The 17,952-nt window shown below is 40.9% G+C and overlaps 1 protein-coding gene across 1 annotated transcript; it reads left to right on the top strand.

Moving 5' to 3' along the window:
• Positions 1-11,472: 11,472 nt before the first annotated feature.
• Positions 11,473-13,569, top strand: LOC306982528 (interferon-inducible GTPase 5-like; the record flags this gene model as incomplete). Its single annotated transcript, XM_079582489.1, has 3 exons — positions 11,473-11,662; positions 12,364-12,882; positions 12,947-13,569. 3 exons carry the CDS (start codon positions 11,473-11,475, stop codon positions 13,567-13,569), a joined length of 1,332 nt encoding a protein of 443 aa, XP_079438615.1.
• Positions 13,570-17,952: the final 4,383 nt, after the last annotated feature.

Genomic DNA, 17,952 nt, shown 5'->3' with positions numbered 1-17,952 from the left:
TTGTCCTTGTTTTTAGTCCAGTTCATTTGTTTTGCTCAGACTTCAGCCGCTAAATCACACGAGGGAGAATCTGCTCGTTCATGAGTCGTCACGCACACGCACATGCACACGCTCACGCACACGCACACGCACACGCACACGCACGTCTGCGGCCCTGGTGACGTCACGTCATTAGAACACTTTTAAAAATGTATATTTGATGCTTTACAATTTTTTTACTAAGAAAAAAAGTCCATGTCCTAAAAATAGTCATTTTAAAGAAATATATTTGCCTCAGTCTGAAACTCCAGATGCCCTGTGGACCATTTTACAGGCTGCTCCTTTTACATGAGTGTCTGTGGGGCTGCTGGCTGCAATACCACGGCCTGCCACTAGCACGCACTGGAGACGGGTGTAAAGGGGCGGACCCCCCCACTGGGGGAGCTCCAGTTTGGTTTTACCCAAATCTAAAAGATTCTTGAAAAAAGTGTAAAAATAGCAACAAAAACAAGAAGAAAACGCTACAATAACAAAATAGAAAAGTAACAACACTGCACCAATAACACAACAAAAAAGTCACAACCAAATGAAGCGTTACTCTGTGTCTCTTTTGTAAAGGCCGGGGTCAAAGGTTAAATGTTTGTAAACTAATAACTAGTTTATTCCAAAACTAAACCAGATCCAAAATCCCTCAGTGCAAATATTCATTACTAATACGTCACAAAATAAAAACAGTTTGTCGGTAAAGACAAGTCATTGTGTCACGGACACACAGTGAGGTCACGGACACACGGTGAGGTCACGGACACACGGTGAGGTCACGGACACACAGTGAGGTCACGGACACACAGTGAGGTCACGGACACACAGTGAGGTCACGGACACACAGTGAGGTCACGGACACACAGTGAGGTCACGGACACACAGTGAGGTCACGGACACACGGTGAGGTCACGGACACACAGTGAGGTCACGGACACACAGTGAGGTCACGGACACACAGTGAGGTCACGGACACACAGTGAGGTCACGGACACACGGTGAGGTCACGGACACACGGTGAGGTCACGGACACACGGTGAGGTCACGGACACACAGTGAGGTCACGGACACACGGTGAGGTCACGGACACACGGTGAGGTCACGGACACACAGTGAGGTCACGGACACACAGTGAGGTCACGGACACACAGTGAGGTCACGGACACACGGTGAGGTCACGGACACACGGTGAGGTCACGGACACACAGTGAGGTCACGGACACACGGTGAGGTCACGGACACACGGTGAGGTCACTGCAGCGTCTCACTTTCAATACTCGACCTGTGTGTTAGTATTTATTATGAGCTGAGTCTGAACCTGGAAAGTAAAGTAAATATAGGAGACAGTTCTTACCTGTGAGAGCAGCCACGCACTGAGCTCAGACTGTGGACTGTGTGTCACATGGAGACTGTCTCAGCCAATCAGAGCAGAGCTGTGGAGGATATGATCAGATTTTATTATTACTTTTATGAGTCTGATTTGTCCAGTGTTTCACCATGTGAGGGTTTGGACGTCATATTTTAGAGTCTGGTCCTGCCCGCTCTCCTTTCTGTTGTTTATTCAGATGTTTGTGTTATTTGTTCATAATAGTGATGTCGTCTTCAGCGAGGGAGGGGAAAGAACTAAAGTCTATCATTAGAGGCAGCTGCTTTAAAGTGATACTCTAGAAGTTTCAATGTTTTACAAATGTACAAATGTGCCAAATGGACCACGTCCTCTAAAATAAGTTATAATACATGTTATTTTTCCAGAGTATCCTCCTGCGTCGACCAATGAGACGAGGTTTTCCTGCGAACCAGCCTGTCAGGTCCAATCAGGAGGAGGGGGAGGAGCTTGTTCCTGCTCTCCTCATTTGACAAACTAAGAAGAGCTTTCTGATTAAAGAGGGAGGAGTTTCACCTTGTCTCTCCTCACCTTGTAGACCCTTCACCCTCCTTGCCTCTGCGTACACTGGTGAGTGAATGAGAGAGTGAAATCCAACCGTTCAAGGCCTCCAGCTCACCTTTGTTATTAAAGTTGTTCTTACTTAGATTTTTCCATTCAAAGTCTATGAGCAGGTTATTTATATATTTGCATGTAGTCCCTCTGACCTCTGGGGGCAGCGCAGGATAAACACACCTGGATATTCTTCTACTTTAGTCAAAAACGTCCTTCTCTCTCTTTCCATAAATTCAATATCATTTTGTTTTTCTCTGATTTTGGATGAAAGTTCATTTTTTCCTTTCTGTCTTCAGTGATTACGTTTTTCACATGTCACACATTGTATTTTCATTGCAATCACACAAACACATAAATTCAGTGAAATAAAAGGTTCAAGGTTCAGCTTTATGATTGTCCTGAAGGAAAGTCTAATGTGTTACTCATGATGCAGTAAAACAATTGTATTTAGAACAAGGATCACACAGTCACAGCTGAAAACATCAGGCTCTGGACGACTGAGAGCCTCAGAGCTGCAGCTTCACTGAGCCACATCAGAGCCTTTATCTAAACGACAGCCTCTGAGATAAAAGAAGCTCCGTGAGTGTCTGTCTGGGACTTTCTCAGCCACGTCCAGAGGGGAGTAAACTAACTAAAACAAAATGTTCCAAAGTTGTAAACAAAAAATATTGTTCCATTATTCCAAAACTTTACAAAAATCCAGAAACTAAATTAGAGCTTGGGAAGAAACATGATCGTAATAATCTATTATCTGTTTTTTATCGACTTTCCTTTTTGTAATGAGCCGCCATTTTGTGTTTAATCTGGTTAATACGAACTCATTATCATTCATTCTCCATGGTAGTTATGGATGCAGTACACTTTTTGGCCACCAGCGGCAAATTGGGGGCGCTGTTTCCCTCCTTTGGCAAAGTTATAGAAACAATGTTGTCGTGTCTTGGTTTTTATCAGAGCGTTGTAGCATCAACTTTGCCATTTTTATAACTTTTATTGCAAAGGCCACTGTGTAGAAGCTGCAGGTACAGGTGGTGGTGTTTACATCTGGCACTATATCGCTACAATAATGGATTTTGTTCTACTAAAACTTGGCTTTACCAGAGTTAACATTTGTTTTAATGTAGCAGGTTATTTGTATATAGAATCAAATGCAAATGTTTACCATAAAATACAATAAAGTCACTATTATTAAATGCGGTTATATGTGTTTCATGCTGACATCGCCGTGTTTGACCCGCAAACCACAGACACTTTTTCATTTTGGCCTCGGAGACAAAAAGTTTGGGCCCCCCTGATTTAGATCGTGTCTCATGTCGTTAGCTAGTTAGTTAGTTAGTTAGTTAGTTAGTTAGTTAGTTAGTTAGTTAGTTAGTTAGTTAGTTAGTTAGTTAGTTAGTTAGTTAGTTAGTGGAACAGTTTTACCCACAGCTGTTGAATGTTTTATTTTCTGTCATTTTGAAAAAAAAACATTTGTGTGAGAGCGAATCAGTTCAGAATTGGTGAAATATGTTCATGTTTTTTGGTTCCTGTTAAAGCCGCGGAGTTCTGGACTAACTGCAGGCGGTGAAGACATTCTGGCTGATTCCTGTGTAGAGGCATCTCAGTCGTCCAGGCGAGTGGAGATAAAAGCACGACTTGTTCAAAGTGTTTCAAACTTAAAAAAGGTTTCACTTTGGCTAAAAGACGAAGGTGATAAAAACTTGATTTAACAACGGCGCCGATCTGTTTATTGAGTTTAAAATCACAGTCAACAATGACGCCAAGGCTGGTGGCTGAGGGACGGACATATTGTTGTCGGGACCCATGTCATTTTGGGGGTCCCAGGGGCCAAACACCACAATTTCAGTTTTTCCCTCATTCAGATTTAAAAAGTTGTGAGCCAACCAAGCCTTGACGTCACTTAAGCACTGAAGTGGGGGTGTCAGGGGGCTGTTGGCATTTTCTCTGAGTGGCATGTAGATTTGGCATCCGCGTAAAAGTGGTAGGAGATGCCGTGTTTTTTAAAGATTTGGCTGAGGGGGAGAATATAAAGTGCAAACAGTACAGGTGCGAGAATTGAACCCTGGGGAACTCCACAATTGAGGGGAGCAAAAGACGAGGTGGAGTCCCCCAGCCTGACTGAGAAAGATCTCCCCGACAGGTAAGACTTAAACCACTCCAGGGCCGTCCCCCTGACACCCACACAGTGTTCCAAACGATTTAAAAGAATTGTGTGGTCGACTTTGTCAAAAGCAGCAGTCAGGTCTAAAAGCACTGGCAGAGTCACCAGAATCAGTAAAAACAGGTCATTAAAAACCTTTAAAAGTGCAGTCTCAGTGCTATGCAGAGCTTTATAGCCTGACTGGAAGGCATCAAAAATATCATGTGCATCTAAAAAAGCTTGAGCAGCTGAGCAAAAACACTTCTTTCTAAAATCTTTGACAGAAATGGAAGCTTCGAGATTGGACGATAATTGGACAAGACAGAAGAGTCCAAACTAGGTTTTTTAAGTCAGGGCTCAACCACAGCTTGTTTGAAAAAACTTGGCACAATCCCTGATGTTAAGCTACAATGAACTATTTCCTGGACACAGGGACCAGTGGCTGTCCAGACCTCTCTATAGAGGCGTGGGGGAACAGGGTCTGTTGGGCTTGATGATGGTTTGAGCTTACTTACAACATTAGTAAGAAACGCCAAGGACACAGGTTCAAACTGCTGAAAAGCTGCAAAACAGTTACTGTCCGTTACTGTGTTGTGGAGAGGGGCAGAAATGTTAGCTCTGATAGTAGCCACTTTGTCACTGAAGAAGGTCACAAAATTCTCACAAGCTGCACAGGAAGATTCCATTATCGTGGATTGGGGAGGGTTCAGCACAGACCCTATAGTTTTAAAAAGCACCCTGGGCTTGTCCAAATTCTGGGACACTATACTCGAGAGGTATTTTGACTTCTCAGCCTTAAGAGTTCTCTGATAGTCTTTCCATGAGTTGGTCAAGATTTGATAAGACACTTCAAGCTTATCTTCGTGCTCCGCTTTTCTACACTCTTGCCGAGCTGCACGTGTGATACAAGGCAGAGGAAGACGAAGAATTGGGAGAAACTAAAATGAGACATTCAATGAGAATAGGAAAAGTGTATTGTGGTAGAAGATTTCAAAATATTCGATTTCTGAAATGTGGTGTGATTGTGTTTAAACAAGAGCGATAAAGAAACAAAAACTTGGCGACGACGCAACATAAAAGTTAGGATCAGTTTTCAAAGGCCTTAGCTTTCAAATGACCTGTTGCTCTCCAGTCCAGAAGCTTTTAGATTTGGGTAAAGCTAAACTGGAGAAAATGCACTCAGTTAAAGCAGGGATAAGAGGTGAACAGAAACAGCAGGATTATTTAAAAATGTATTATTGTCATTTCCGCGCTTCTTTTTACACTGCAGTAATACTCAGTCAGAGGCAGGAAGTACTTAGTTACATTCATGTACTTGAGTAACTTTCTGAAGTAATTGTACTTCTATTTGAGAAACATTATAATGATGTACATGTTTCTTACTCAAGTGAATATTTAAGCAGCAAAAGCTTCATTTTGATCAGATATTAAACGGATGTAGATCGTCTCGTGCTCCTGTTTTTAAGAATGACTTAGTTTTAGTTTAATTTATGTTTTTCACAGATTTATGTATTTTGTTTCACACAGTTAAGTTAATATTTGCTCGTTAATAAACTCCAATAAAAACAGATCTTCCTGGAGCTTTTTGTGGTTTTCTGCTGTAGCTGCTGCCCCCTGCTGGTGTAAGTCTGTACTGCCACACTTGTGTCACCTCAGACCCGGCTCAGGCCTTTTCTCTCTCTCTCTGTGTGTGACCTCAGACTCTAAGACCAAAGGTTTATGAGAAAAGCTTTATTTAAAACAAGAACAGCAGTGATGTGATTATAATGTAAATATGGTCTGTAAAAGAACAAACTATAGAACATATGGTCTGTAAAAGAACAAACTATAGAACATGTGGTCTGTAAAGGAACAAACTATAGAACATATGGTCTGTAAAGGAACAAACTATAGAACATATGGTCTGTAAAGGAACAAACTATAGAACATGTGGTCTGTAAAGGAACAAACTATAGAACATATGGTCTGTAAAGGAACAAACTATAGAACATATGGTCTGTAAAAGAACAAACTATAGAACATATGGTCTGTAAATGAACAAACTATAGAACATATGGTCTGTAAAAGAACAAACTATAGAACACATGGTCTGTAAAGGAACAAACTATAGAACATATGGTCTGTAAAGGAACAAACTATAGAACATATGGTCTGTAAAGGAACAAACTATAGAACATGTGGTCTGTAAAGGAACAAACTATAGAACATATGGTCTGTAAAAGCACAAACTATAGAACATGTGGTCTGTAAAGGAACAAACTATAGAACATATGGTCTGTAAAGGAACAAACTATAGAACATATGGTCTGTAAAGGAACAAACTATAGAACATATGGTCTGTAAAGGAACAAACTATAGAACATATGGTCTGTAAAGGAACAAACTATAGAACATGTGGTCTGTAAAGGAACAAACTATAGAACATGTGGTCTGTAAAGGAACAAACTATAGAACATATGGTCTGTAAAAGAACAAACTAATCGAGGAGAGGAATAAACTTTGTACAGTCGTCCAGAGTCACAGGTTTAATGACACGATCAGGAGGAACCAGTGAAACACACAGATCCTGCAGACCCAGGCCTCATGTTTGTCCTCAGCTCCTCCAGGAGATCCATGAAGCTTCTTCAGCTCCTCCAGGAGATTCATGAAGCTTCTTCAGCTCCTCCAGGAGATCCATGAAGCTTCTTCAGCTCCTCCAGGAGATTCATGAAGCTTCTTCAGCTCCTCCAGGAGATCCATGAAGCTTCTTCAGCTCCTCCAGGAGATTCATGAAGCTTCTTCAGCTCCTCCAGGAGATCCATGAAGCTTCACCTTGCTCGTCCCTACAGCTTCTTCTGCTCCTCCAGCTTCACCAGTTCTTCAGCTCTTCCAGCTCCTTCAGAATTTGCCTGCACTGCTTAGTGACCTCCAGGAGGCGCTGTACTGTGGAATCTTTATTAAAGTCAATGAACAACACATACAGCCCGTCAATCAGAGTCTGTAAAAGAGTGAACATTTCTTCTACTTTTCTGTCCAGTTTCTCAAACATCTCTGTCTTCTCTCTGTGAACGTCCCTCAGAGGTTGGACCAAGTCACAGAACTCAGTGATCAGGTTCTTCACCTTCTCCAGTGTGCCTTTGTCAGTGATTTTATCACGAGCAACAACAACTCCAGCTGCTCCAACAGCTGCTGTAACAACAACACCTGCAGTGGCTAACAGACTGAGGCCTCCAGTCGAAGGGATTAATACGACACCGGCTCCTGTAGCAGCAAGTGCAGCCTTTATCTTGACTTCATCTTTCCTCCATCTTGTTTCTTCACAGATCACCTCCAGCTGAGACACGATCCTCTTCATCCTGGGTTTGTTTCTGTCAAAGTGTGAGGTGAAGTTGATCAGGTGATCTATACTTCTGCTTCTCCAGAGCCCTTCAGCCATGTTTTACTCTGAGGGAAGAGTCACCGACACCTGCAGCAGGAGGAACACATGGTTATTAGAGATTTATCTGTGATATTTTAAAACTCATCTGCCTTTGTTCAAATCAAATGTTTCCAACACTGTTTCATGTCCCTCATCATGAAGAGGATCAGGTATGACTGTCCTCCCCCACTCACCTGACCCCTCCCCCTCTCACCTGACCCCTCCCCCTCTCACCTGACCCCTCCCCCTCTCACCTGACCCCTCCCCCCCCACCTGTTCAAAGCAGGATGTTGTTCTCTCACCACTGCTGCTCCTCAGACTGAAGAGAAGCCTGTAACCACACACAGCACAAACCCACAGGAGCAGCATCAAAAGTTTACTCTACAAACGGCTCCGTAAAGTTCATGTCCTGCTAAAGCACAGCTGAACCTGGACAGATGAACCGTGGGGTGAAACGGACTCACCCGCAGCTTTGAGACTAACGTGAGCAGGAAATGAGCACTTTGGCACTTCTGCATTCAGGAACTTCAAACGGCCACTTTGCTCCTCCCCATGTCTTTGTGTCTTTATTTAGTAGAAACTATATTCATAATTCAACGTTTGTTACAGTTGTTTTTTAATAATTAGAGAAAATATTTTTTTTTTCTCAATTGTTTTCCCCTTAACTGTTGACCATATATGGGCGATTCCAGAGATGCGTCTGTATCTATATAGAGCGTTTGAATGCTAACAATGTGCTGCAAAAACTACTGTAACAAACGCTGAATTATGAATAAAGCTTCTACTAAATAATGATACAAAGACATGGGGAGGAGCAAAGTGGTTCAACAGCCCATAAATACATGAATAACGGAGAATGCTAACTTGATGCTACATGTTAACATCGGGCTAATGCTAACGGTTAGCTAGCGCGCGCAAATTTGGCCCGCCAGAGAGTGACCTACTTTTGTGCTGGTTAATACTAACTCTCTTCCATTCATTCTCAAAGGTAAATATGGATGCAGTTCACTTTTTGACCACCCGCGTCAAATTGGGGGCGCTGTTTCACCCCTTTCACAAAGTTGAGGAAACACTGTTGTGTCGTGGTATTCATCAATCACAGAGCTTTGTAGCATCAACTTTCACAGTTTTCAAACTTTTATTACAAAGGTTGTTTACGTCGACAACTGTATATGTTAAAAAGTGACTTAAAAGAAAAGAATTGATGCTGAACCGACACTTTCAGAATAATCTAATGTGGTAAAGTTACTGTAGGTGCTGTAGATACAGGTTTTTTTGCACTAAATTGCTACAGTTCGTTTTAACCCCTTAACTCCCACCTGAACCGAGCACATTTTCTCCAGTTTGGCTTTACCCCAATCCAAAAGCTTCTGGAAAAAAGCTGTGAAAATAGCGACAGAAGTGAGACGAAAACATTGACGAAAAAGTGGCAAAATATTTATGAAAAAAATGGATGAAAAAATGACAAAAATGTGACAAAACATTGACAAAAAAAGATCCTCTCGGTTCAGGCGGGAGTTAAGAGGTTCATATAACATGTTATTTGCAGAGATAGAATCAAATGCAAACGTGGCTATTGAAAAAATAAAAAGTAAATAAAATAAAGTAACTTTACACTTTGCAGTTATATGTGTTTTTCACGCTGACGTCGCCGTGTTTGGCCACAACCCACAGATTCGGAGACAAAAAGTTTGGGCCCCCCTGAACTAGATAGTCCTACATTGTCCTTTAAAGTCTATCACAAGGCTCTGCACACATACAAGTAAATAATGCAACGGTACCAGACCCTAAAAACATCTGCTTTGTTCATGTCAAAAAAGATCTTAAATCACAATAATCCACACACTGGACTGTTCATGTTCCTCCTCTCCCTCCTCTCCCTCCTCTCTCTCCTCTCTCTCCTCTCTCTCTCCTCTCCCTCCTCTCTCTCCTCTCTCTCCTCTCCCTCCTCTCCCTCCTCTCCCTCCTCTCCCTCCTCTCCCTCCTCTCTGGTCTCTGTCTGAACTGTGTTAAAGTCTGGTCCTGTTTCCACTAAGTTCATCCTCTCTGATACAGAATGAGCTTTAGGAAAATGTCTTTGATAATAAATAAATCTAAAGACTCACCGTGATCTGACGCTCACAGACAGAAGCAGCTCTGAGGACCGTTATCTGGAGTCTGGGTGATTCCTGTAAAACATGTGACCTGCTCAGCCAATCAGAGCAGTGATGTGGGGTGGGCGGGTCTAACGATAAACTCAGGAAGTAACAGGACACTTTTATTACAGCAACAATGGCTGAAGCAGCAGGTTGAAAACATTTCAAACAGAAAACACGACTTTGCAAAGTTGTATTAATTAGTTTTTACTCACAATTTTACTCTATTGTTCATATTGTAACAAAACAAAGACGGCCTGAAAACGGCTTTGTTTTCCTGTAGTGACTGGTTTTATGTGGATTCTCCAGCCCCAGGTTAACACATAGGAGAAAAGGGGCGGGACCAGTTCATGGCGACGCCCACGCGAACCTTCATAAAGTCATGAACACTTTAAACTGACCCAACAAACACTGAAGTGAGCCTGCAGTTCGATTACACTTTTACATCTGAGAGTTTCACCTCTTAACCCTCGCCTTCACCCAGTGCATTTTCTACAGTTCCGGATCGAAAATCTTCTTGAAAAAAGCATCAAAAACAGAACAAGAAAAGCACTAACGATATGACGACAATGCGGCGCCAACGCAAAGAACAATCTTAGCTCAGGTTTGCAGGTCTTAGCTTTCAAATGAGTCGTTGCTCTGACCGAGAGGCTGTGAACTCCAGGCCAGAAGCTTTTGAATGTGCTCAGTTAAGACGGGGGTTAAGGGGTTACTGTATTTCTAATCGACACAGGAAGTCTGCAACACTTCCTGTGTGTTTCTGTGTCAGTTCCTGAAATGAGAGACCAGAGTTTCTTTCACTTCTGGCAGACGCTCGGAGTCTTTAATAACTGAAATAACTTTTCTTTTCTACAAGACCTTGAGTCTTAAAGGACCAGTGTTTTAGGAGAGACTAAACGTAGGGTTAGGCTCTGACCCGGGGCCTCATTTATCAAACGTGCCGAGCACAAAGTGAGGCCAGATCTATAGCATATTATAGCATATTATAGCCACGTGGTAAACGGTCAGTCTGCCCCAGGGCGGCTGTGGCTACAATAGTACCACCATCGAATGTGGACTGAATGAGTAATGACTTTATGCAGCGCTTTGAGAAACATGTGACTCAGGCTGATGAAGCACAATGAGTTTAAGCCGTTGTTTCTGAGGCCACAGTCCTTTACATTACTCTGACCCGCCGTACAAAACTGGGCCATGTGCCGAGCAAAGGCAGGATTATTGTCTGATATATTTGCATTCATATCAACAATAACATAGACACAGCTAAACTTGTCATTTTGACTATGGAGCAAAAACATTTAAAATCACAAAGTCCTTGTTTTTCTGAGACAGACGTAAAGCAACGCACCGGTCTGCATCAGGTCTAATGACACTAACCAGTGAGGCCAGGTTCTTATTCCACAAAAGAGCCACGCCTCCTGGGATCCTCCCCTCTGTCCCCGAGGCTCAGCTCAGTCGATTCTCCAGCCCCGAGGAAACTGTCATGAATTCAGTCCTTTCAGATCTTGCTTAGCAAGAAACGGTTCTTATAGACACAGAATATCACACTGTCCTGAAAGTTCATCCACGACAACACGGTGAACTTTGACCTCCACACTTTGGCCTAGACGCCGGCCACGACAGTTAGAAGATGAATCCTTGATATCCATGACTGTTGTTCGTTCACGCTCAGTCGCTCATGGCTCCAGCGGCGTCTGACAAAGGTTCCCTCTGGCCATAACTCAGGATTATACATGACTTCTACTTCACTGCATGCGGCAGATACTTTGAACGAGGCGTATCTGGTGTTTGCAGTATTGCAGTAGTAACGTTTGTACTTCACATCATTCCCCAGTTTGTCCATGAGATGAGTGAGAACTTTGAAGAACTTACCAATTTGGTTTTGATTTTGATGCCCCCGGTTGCTCCAGTGCCCACAACGGTCTTGCCACCTTTCCTCCCACCAGGTGTGCAGGTGTCTGGGGTTCATCTCTGGGAGCAGCTGGCTGAGCCACCGCTGCCTGTGGCTCTCTGCGGAGACGCCTTTTCTCAGCCTGGTTCCACCTGTGTGATCCGGGCTGCATACTGTTGACTTGTCCAAGGCCGACAGCATCTTTCCCTCTCGTTATGGCTGTGTCCGGCCCCAATATCCAACTCTTCCTCCGCTGTGGTGCTAGCGGCGTTAGCCTCCAGTGCGCCATGGTCTGAGCCGCTTCCAGGGCGCACACCTGGTTACTCACATCCACCGTGACAGCCCGTAGGCCATCGCTGACTCCAGCCTGGAGGTGCACTCGCTTCATGGCAGAGATTTCAGCATGAAGGTTCTCCCTTTGCGGAGCAGGCCTCACTCGTCCATATCTGTAAAAGTCACCGGGGAAAATTCATCCAAGTAGTGGGACACAGATCCGGGGATATTGTCCCACATTCATTCAGCACTTGGAGACAGGCCTGAATGTTGTTGTTCATGAGAGATGTTCCGCTGTGAAGTAGAGGCGCAGATTTCAAACAGCCTTTTGTCTTTGACGCCTCGATCCTTTCTGAATCAAAAGTATTGGCAGCCACAGAACAATCTCATCCTCAGTGTCTTTCATTTCACAGAGAGGAAGAAGTTCATCCTCTACTATAGTTTTGCCGTCTGTAGTTTCATATATTTCTGGTTTCAATCGAACCTGATCGAGCGCAGGAGCTCCAGACATGCCGTCATTATATATAACAGAGTTCGTATGATGATGATTGATTTACTTTTCACTATTTCCAGGAAACATCGCGGCTGAAACCGTTGAAGATGACGAGAGTTTCATTAGAAAGGCACAGACGTATGTGGATAAGTTCAACAGTGTTCCTCTGAACGTTGCCATCACAGGAGAGGCTGGCTCTGGTAAATCCTCTCTGGTCAATGCTCTGAGAGGCATCAGAAACAACACAGAAGGAGCAGCTCCAACTGGAATCATGGAGACCATGGAACCAACCAAGTACATCCACCCAGATCACCCCAATGTCAGTGTCTGGGATCTGCCAGGGATCGGCAGCACCGGGTTTACACCTGACAAATACATGGAGTATGTGAAGTTCGAGAAGTACGACTTCTTCATCATAGTTTCTGATCATCTCTTCAGAGAAAATGATGCAAAACTGGCCACAGAGATTCACAAGATGAAGAAAAAGTTCTACTTTGTTCGATCCAAGATTGACGACGACATACAGACAGAGAAAGACTTTGATCCAGACTTTAATGAGGAGAATTACCTTCAATCCATCAGACACAACTGCACTGAAGGTACCTGTTCATTTAGAATCTAACTGACAATGTGTTCAACTAATATGACTTTTCTTTAACACAGAACTGCAGAAGCTTGGCTTTGAGTCTCCAAAGGTCTTCCTGGTGTCTGGTCTCAGACTCCATCTCTACGAATTCAAGGATCTGTGTAAAACTCTGATAGAAGACCTTCCTGAACACCAGAGAAATGTTCTGCTCCTGACTCTGCCCAACATCAGTCTGGACGTCATCCAGCAGAAGAAAGAGTCATTGGGGAGAAACATAAAATGGTTCACTGCAGCTTCAGCAGCAGGAGCAGCTGTGCCGATCCCTGGTCTCTCAGGGTTGGTTGATCTGATCATGATAACAGGGTTTACTCTTCACTGCCTGACGTCTCAGGGCCTCACTCCTGGGTCACTGAAGAGGCTGTCTGATGTTAGTGGTGTCTCTTTAGAGGATCTCAAGGCTGAGTTAAAATCTCCTCTTTCAGGAGCTGAAATTACCAAAGGTCTTATGCTCAAGTCTTTGGGCTCGTCTGCTACGTACGTGACAGCAACAGCAATAGAGGAGGGAGTCAGGTTTATTCCACTTGTTGGAACAGTTGTTGCAATGGCCATTTCCAGTGCTACCACCTATGGAGTTCTCACACACATATTAAACTCACTGACTGAAGACGCTCAGCGGGTTTTTCTGAAAGCCTCAGGCTGATCTGTGTGAATTACTGTATATCAGATAATTCATATATGTTAGAGACAAATGTCAGAGAAAATCTATTTGTTTCAGCTTTTTTTTACTCATATTGACTCATTTAAATCTGTGTAATAACATATTACACTTAAGTGATTATGGAGGAGGTCTGTGGATCAGGAGGTCTGTGGATCAGGAGGTCTGTGGATCAGGAGGTGTGTGTAGATATTTTATTACTATTGTTTTTCTCCTATTTCCCCCCAATTTTTTCCCAAATTATTCCCCATTTGTCCCACATTTCTCTACACTGGAGATGAACCTGAGCTCTTCCACATTATTGTTCTGTTTTCTGGTTCACAGACGTTAATATCGGGCTTGTTAAAGTTCTGGTGTCATTGGTCCTGTCCGTGGATCTGCCTCTTAAACATTTAAAACCTGCAGAAACATGTACAATAGGTTCCTTCAGGCCTGGGTCAAATCAGGTCTGAAATAAACCTGATGAAAGTCTAAACACCTGAGAAACGGCAGAAAGTTTGTGTTTTTTGTGTTTTTCCACATCTGTATCTTTGGATAATCCACTCTAATAATCATGGTTCGTCTGTAAATACATTGTTTTTGTATCAACGCATTAAAACCTGACGTAGTTTCTTAATATTCCTTCTTTTGAGTCTTTTTTTTTTACTTTTTGTGCTAAATTCCTGGTAATTCTCTTCAGATCAGGTCTAGTTTTGCTCCATCAGTTTATTTCTCAACATAAATAACAGGTTTGTAAACACCAATGAAATGCAAATATGTTTAATCCTAGATGTGCTCACAGGGCGCCACCTGCTGGAGAGGGAGACGCATTACACATGTCCTCAAACATCTCTAAATGAGTGAGAACACCTGAAAACTCACATCAGAGCGGCTCCTCAAACATCACTCATGACCTTCTGGACCTCCTGGATGAAGAATTAGGGACCTGCAGTTACCACGTGTGTCCAGCTGGAGGCGCCAAACTCCACGTTCACCCTGAGAGTCAGAGAAAACCTGGAAACAGAGAATCTCCTGATGATGATGTCACTTTAAACTAAACCTCTGAGTCTGATCATGTGAGGGACGTGTGGAGCTGAACCCGGAGCTTTTACTGTGGAATCCAAACCTGTGAACATCTGGAACAGCTGCAGGAACATGTGGAACAGCTGCAGGGCCTGTTTTAATGAGCTCCTCTTAAACCTTTCCCTCTGTGGTAAAGTGAAGAACAAACTGGTCTGAGCCTGAAACACAAACTGAACCCTTAAAGTGACAGTAACCGCATATACAGAGCCTCTCGTAAGTATTCATACACCTTGAACTTTTGCACATTTTGTCATGTTTACAGCCCTCAACATGAAGATTTTATTTAGATTTTTTTACTGTTTTTATTGAACCATTCCATTGTAGATTTATCTTTGTGTTTAGGGTCATTGTCCTGCTGAAGGTGAAGCTCCGCCCCAGCCTCAGTTCTCTTGTGACTCCAGCAGGTTTTCCTCCAAAATGTCTCTGTATTTGGCTCCATCCATCTTCACAACTATTCTTACAGTCTCCCCAGTCCCCGCTGAGGAAAAGCAGCCCCACAGCATGATGCTCCCCCCCCGTATATCTGACACTGGGGATGGTGCACTCAGGACCATGAGCAGTGTCAGGTTTGCTCCATACATAACGTTTGTCTCATCTGACCAAAGCTCCTTCTTCCACATGGAGCTGTGTCCTCCATATGACTTCTACAAACTTCAAACAGGATTTCTTATGTTCTCCTTTCAATAATGTCTTTCTTCTTCCACTCGTCCATGAAGGCCAGATTTGTGCAGATACGCCTTATAGTTGTCCCATGTACAGTTTCCCCCAGCTCAGCGGCAGGACTTCAGCTCCTCCAGAGTTATCTTGGGGCACTTGGTTGTATTTCTGACCAGTGTCTCCTTGTTCAGTTTGTTAGTTTAGGTGAACAGCCGTGTCTTGGTAAGTCTGCAGTGGTGCTTTACTCTTTCCATTTCTGAATGATGGATTGAACAGTTGCTCCGGGAGATGTTTAAATCTTGGGAAATCTTTGTATAACTTAAGGCTGCTTTAAACTTCTCCACAGCTTTATCCCTGACCTCTCTGGTGCTCCTGGACCTTCATGATGTTGTTTAGTGACCACAGCTCTGAGGGCCTGAAAGAACAGCTGAGATTATACTGAGAGTAGATCATGCCCAACTTTTCTATGTTTTGAAAAATAACGGAATCATGTATCATTTTGCTTTCACTTCACAGTCGTCTGTTACTTGTGTGTGAACGTTCAGTAAAAAAATCTAAATAAAATCTTTATGTTTAGGGTTGTAAACATGACAAAATGTGCAAAAGTTCAAGGTGTATGAATACTTTCGAGAGGGACTGTATGTCTGAAACCCTTAAAGGAACAGGCCACCGTTCTTCCACACTGAGATATGTTCTTACCTGAGCTTAGACGAGTTCTTTAGGACCTGTCTGATCCTTTTCCTCATGTTGCTGCTGCTGCTGTGAATGTCACTTTTTTCACTTTATTTTCATCGCTTGTTTGCCAATTGTTTTTTTGTTGCGTTTCTGTCCCATTTTTGTGGCTTCATTTCGTCCCTATTCTTTTTTGAAGAAGATTAGATTTGGGTAAAGCCAAACTGTAGAGAGCATGTTTTTATATTCATATAAAACATGCTCTATTTCCCGTTGTTTTATATGAATAAAGTTATTTTTACAGCCGTCAAAAAAGTGGCACAAAAAGCCACAAATGGAACATAAGGGTTAATATCTCTGGAATTAAAGGGAAAAAACACAATAAACTTTTGATTTACAAATTTAAATTAAAGTTGTGCATTTCTTTTAAGTTTTGTGAAACACACAATTTTTCACAAATGGAGAAATTCAGCATTTTGGCGGAAGAAATCTATATATAAGAAATACAAGAAAAAAAGAAAGAAAAATATTGATGTAAAAAAATGTAAAAAAAAAAAAAAATAGACTAAAAAAACAGAAAAAATCAAGAAAAATGTGACAAAAAATTTGGAAATTTGACCAAAAATTTAGAAAAATATATTAAAAAAAAAAAAAAGGGTGAAAATAAAAATTAAAAATGATTAAAAAAAAAAAAAAAGGGACAAAAATACATATAATATTTTATATACAGTGGGGAAAAAAAGTATTTGGTCAGTTTCACATAGACTTTGTATTGGATTTTGGCCAAATACTTTTTTTCCCCACTGTATGTACTTTACAAAAATAAATAAATAAAAAAATATATATATATATATATATAAAAGCCAAATTTGATGGAAAAAAAATGTAAAAATAAAGTAGACTAAAAAAAAGAAAAGAAAAATGTGGCAAAAAATTTGGAAATTTGACGAAAAATTTAGAAAAATACATTTAAAAAAAATTCAAATGTGAAAATATAATTAAAAAACATAAGAAAGGGAAAAAAATACATATAATATTTTATATACAGTGGGGAAAAAAAGTATTTGGTCAGTTTCACAGACATTCTATTGGATTTTGGCCAAATACTTTTTTTCCCCACTGTATCTACTTTACAAAAAAATAAAAAAAATATACAAAATATATATATAAAAGCCGAATTTGAAAGAACTGAAAGAAAAAATGAAAAATATTGATGGAAAAAAATGTCAAAATAAAACAGACGAAAAAAAAACATTCAAGAAAAATGTGGCAAAAAATTTGGAAATTTGACGAAAAATTTAGAAAAATATATTTAAAAAAAAAATCAAAATGTGAAAATAAAATTCAAAATGATAAAAAAGGGAAAAAAAATACATATATTTTATATACAGTGGGGAAAAAAAGCATTTGGTCAGTTTCACATAGACTTTCTATTGGATTTTGGCTAAATACTTTTTTTCCCCACTGTATATACTTATATAAAAAAATGACAAATATTGATGGAAAAAAATGTCAAAATAAAATAGACGAAAAAAAAACATTCAAGAAAAATGTGGCAAAAAATTAGGAAATTTGACCAAAAATTTAGAAAAATATATTTAAGAAAAATAAAAAGGGTGAAAATAAAATTAATAATGATAAAAAAGGGAAAAAAATACATATATTTTATATATATACTTTACAAAAAAATAAAAAAATAATACAAAATATATAAAAGCCGAATTTGAAAGAAATGAAAGAAAAAAATTGATGGAAAAAAATGTAAAAAAAAATAGACTAAAAACAAAAAAACATTCAAGAAAAATGTGGCAAAAAATTTGGAAATTTGACCAAAAAATTAGAAAAATATATAAAAATTAATAATAATAATACAATTAAAAATGATAAATGCAGCAAAAAAGGGAAAAAAATACATATATTATTTTATGTATATTTTACAAAAAATTACAAAAATATACAAAATATATACAGTGGGGA

The sequence above is a fragment of the Gobius niger genome (genome assembly GCF_951799975.1).
Source record: "Gobius niger genome assembly, chromosome: 24".
NCBI classification, from domain to species: Eukaryota; Metazoa; Chordata; class Actinopteri; order Gobiiformes; family Gobiidae; genus Gobius; species Gobius niger.
The sequence above is the reverse complement of the archived record's forward strand: the minus strand, read 5'-3'. Positions and strand labels throughout refer to the sequence as shown.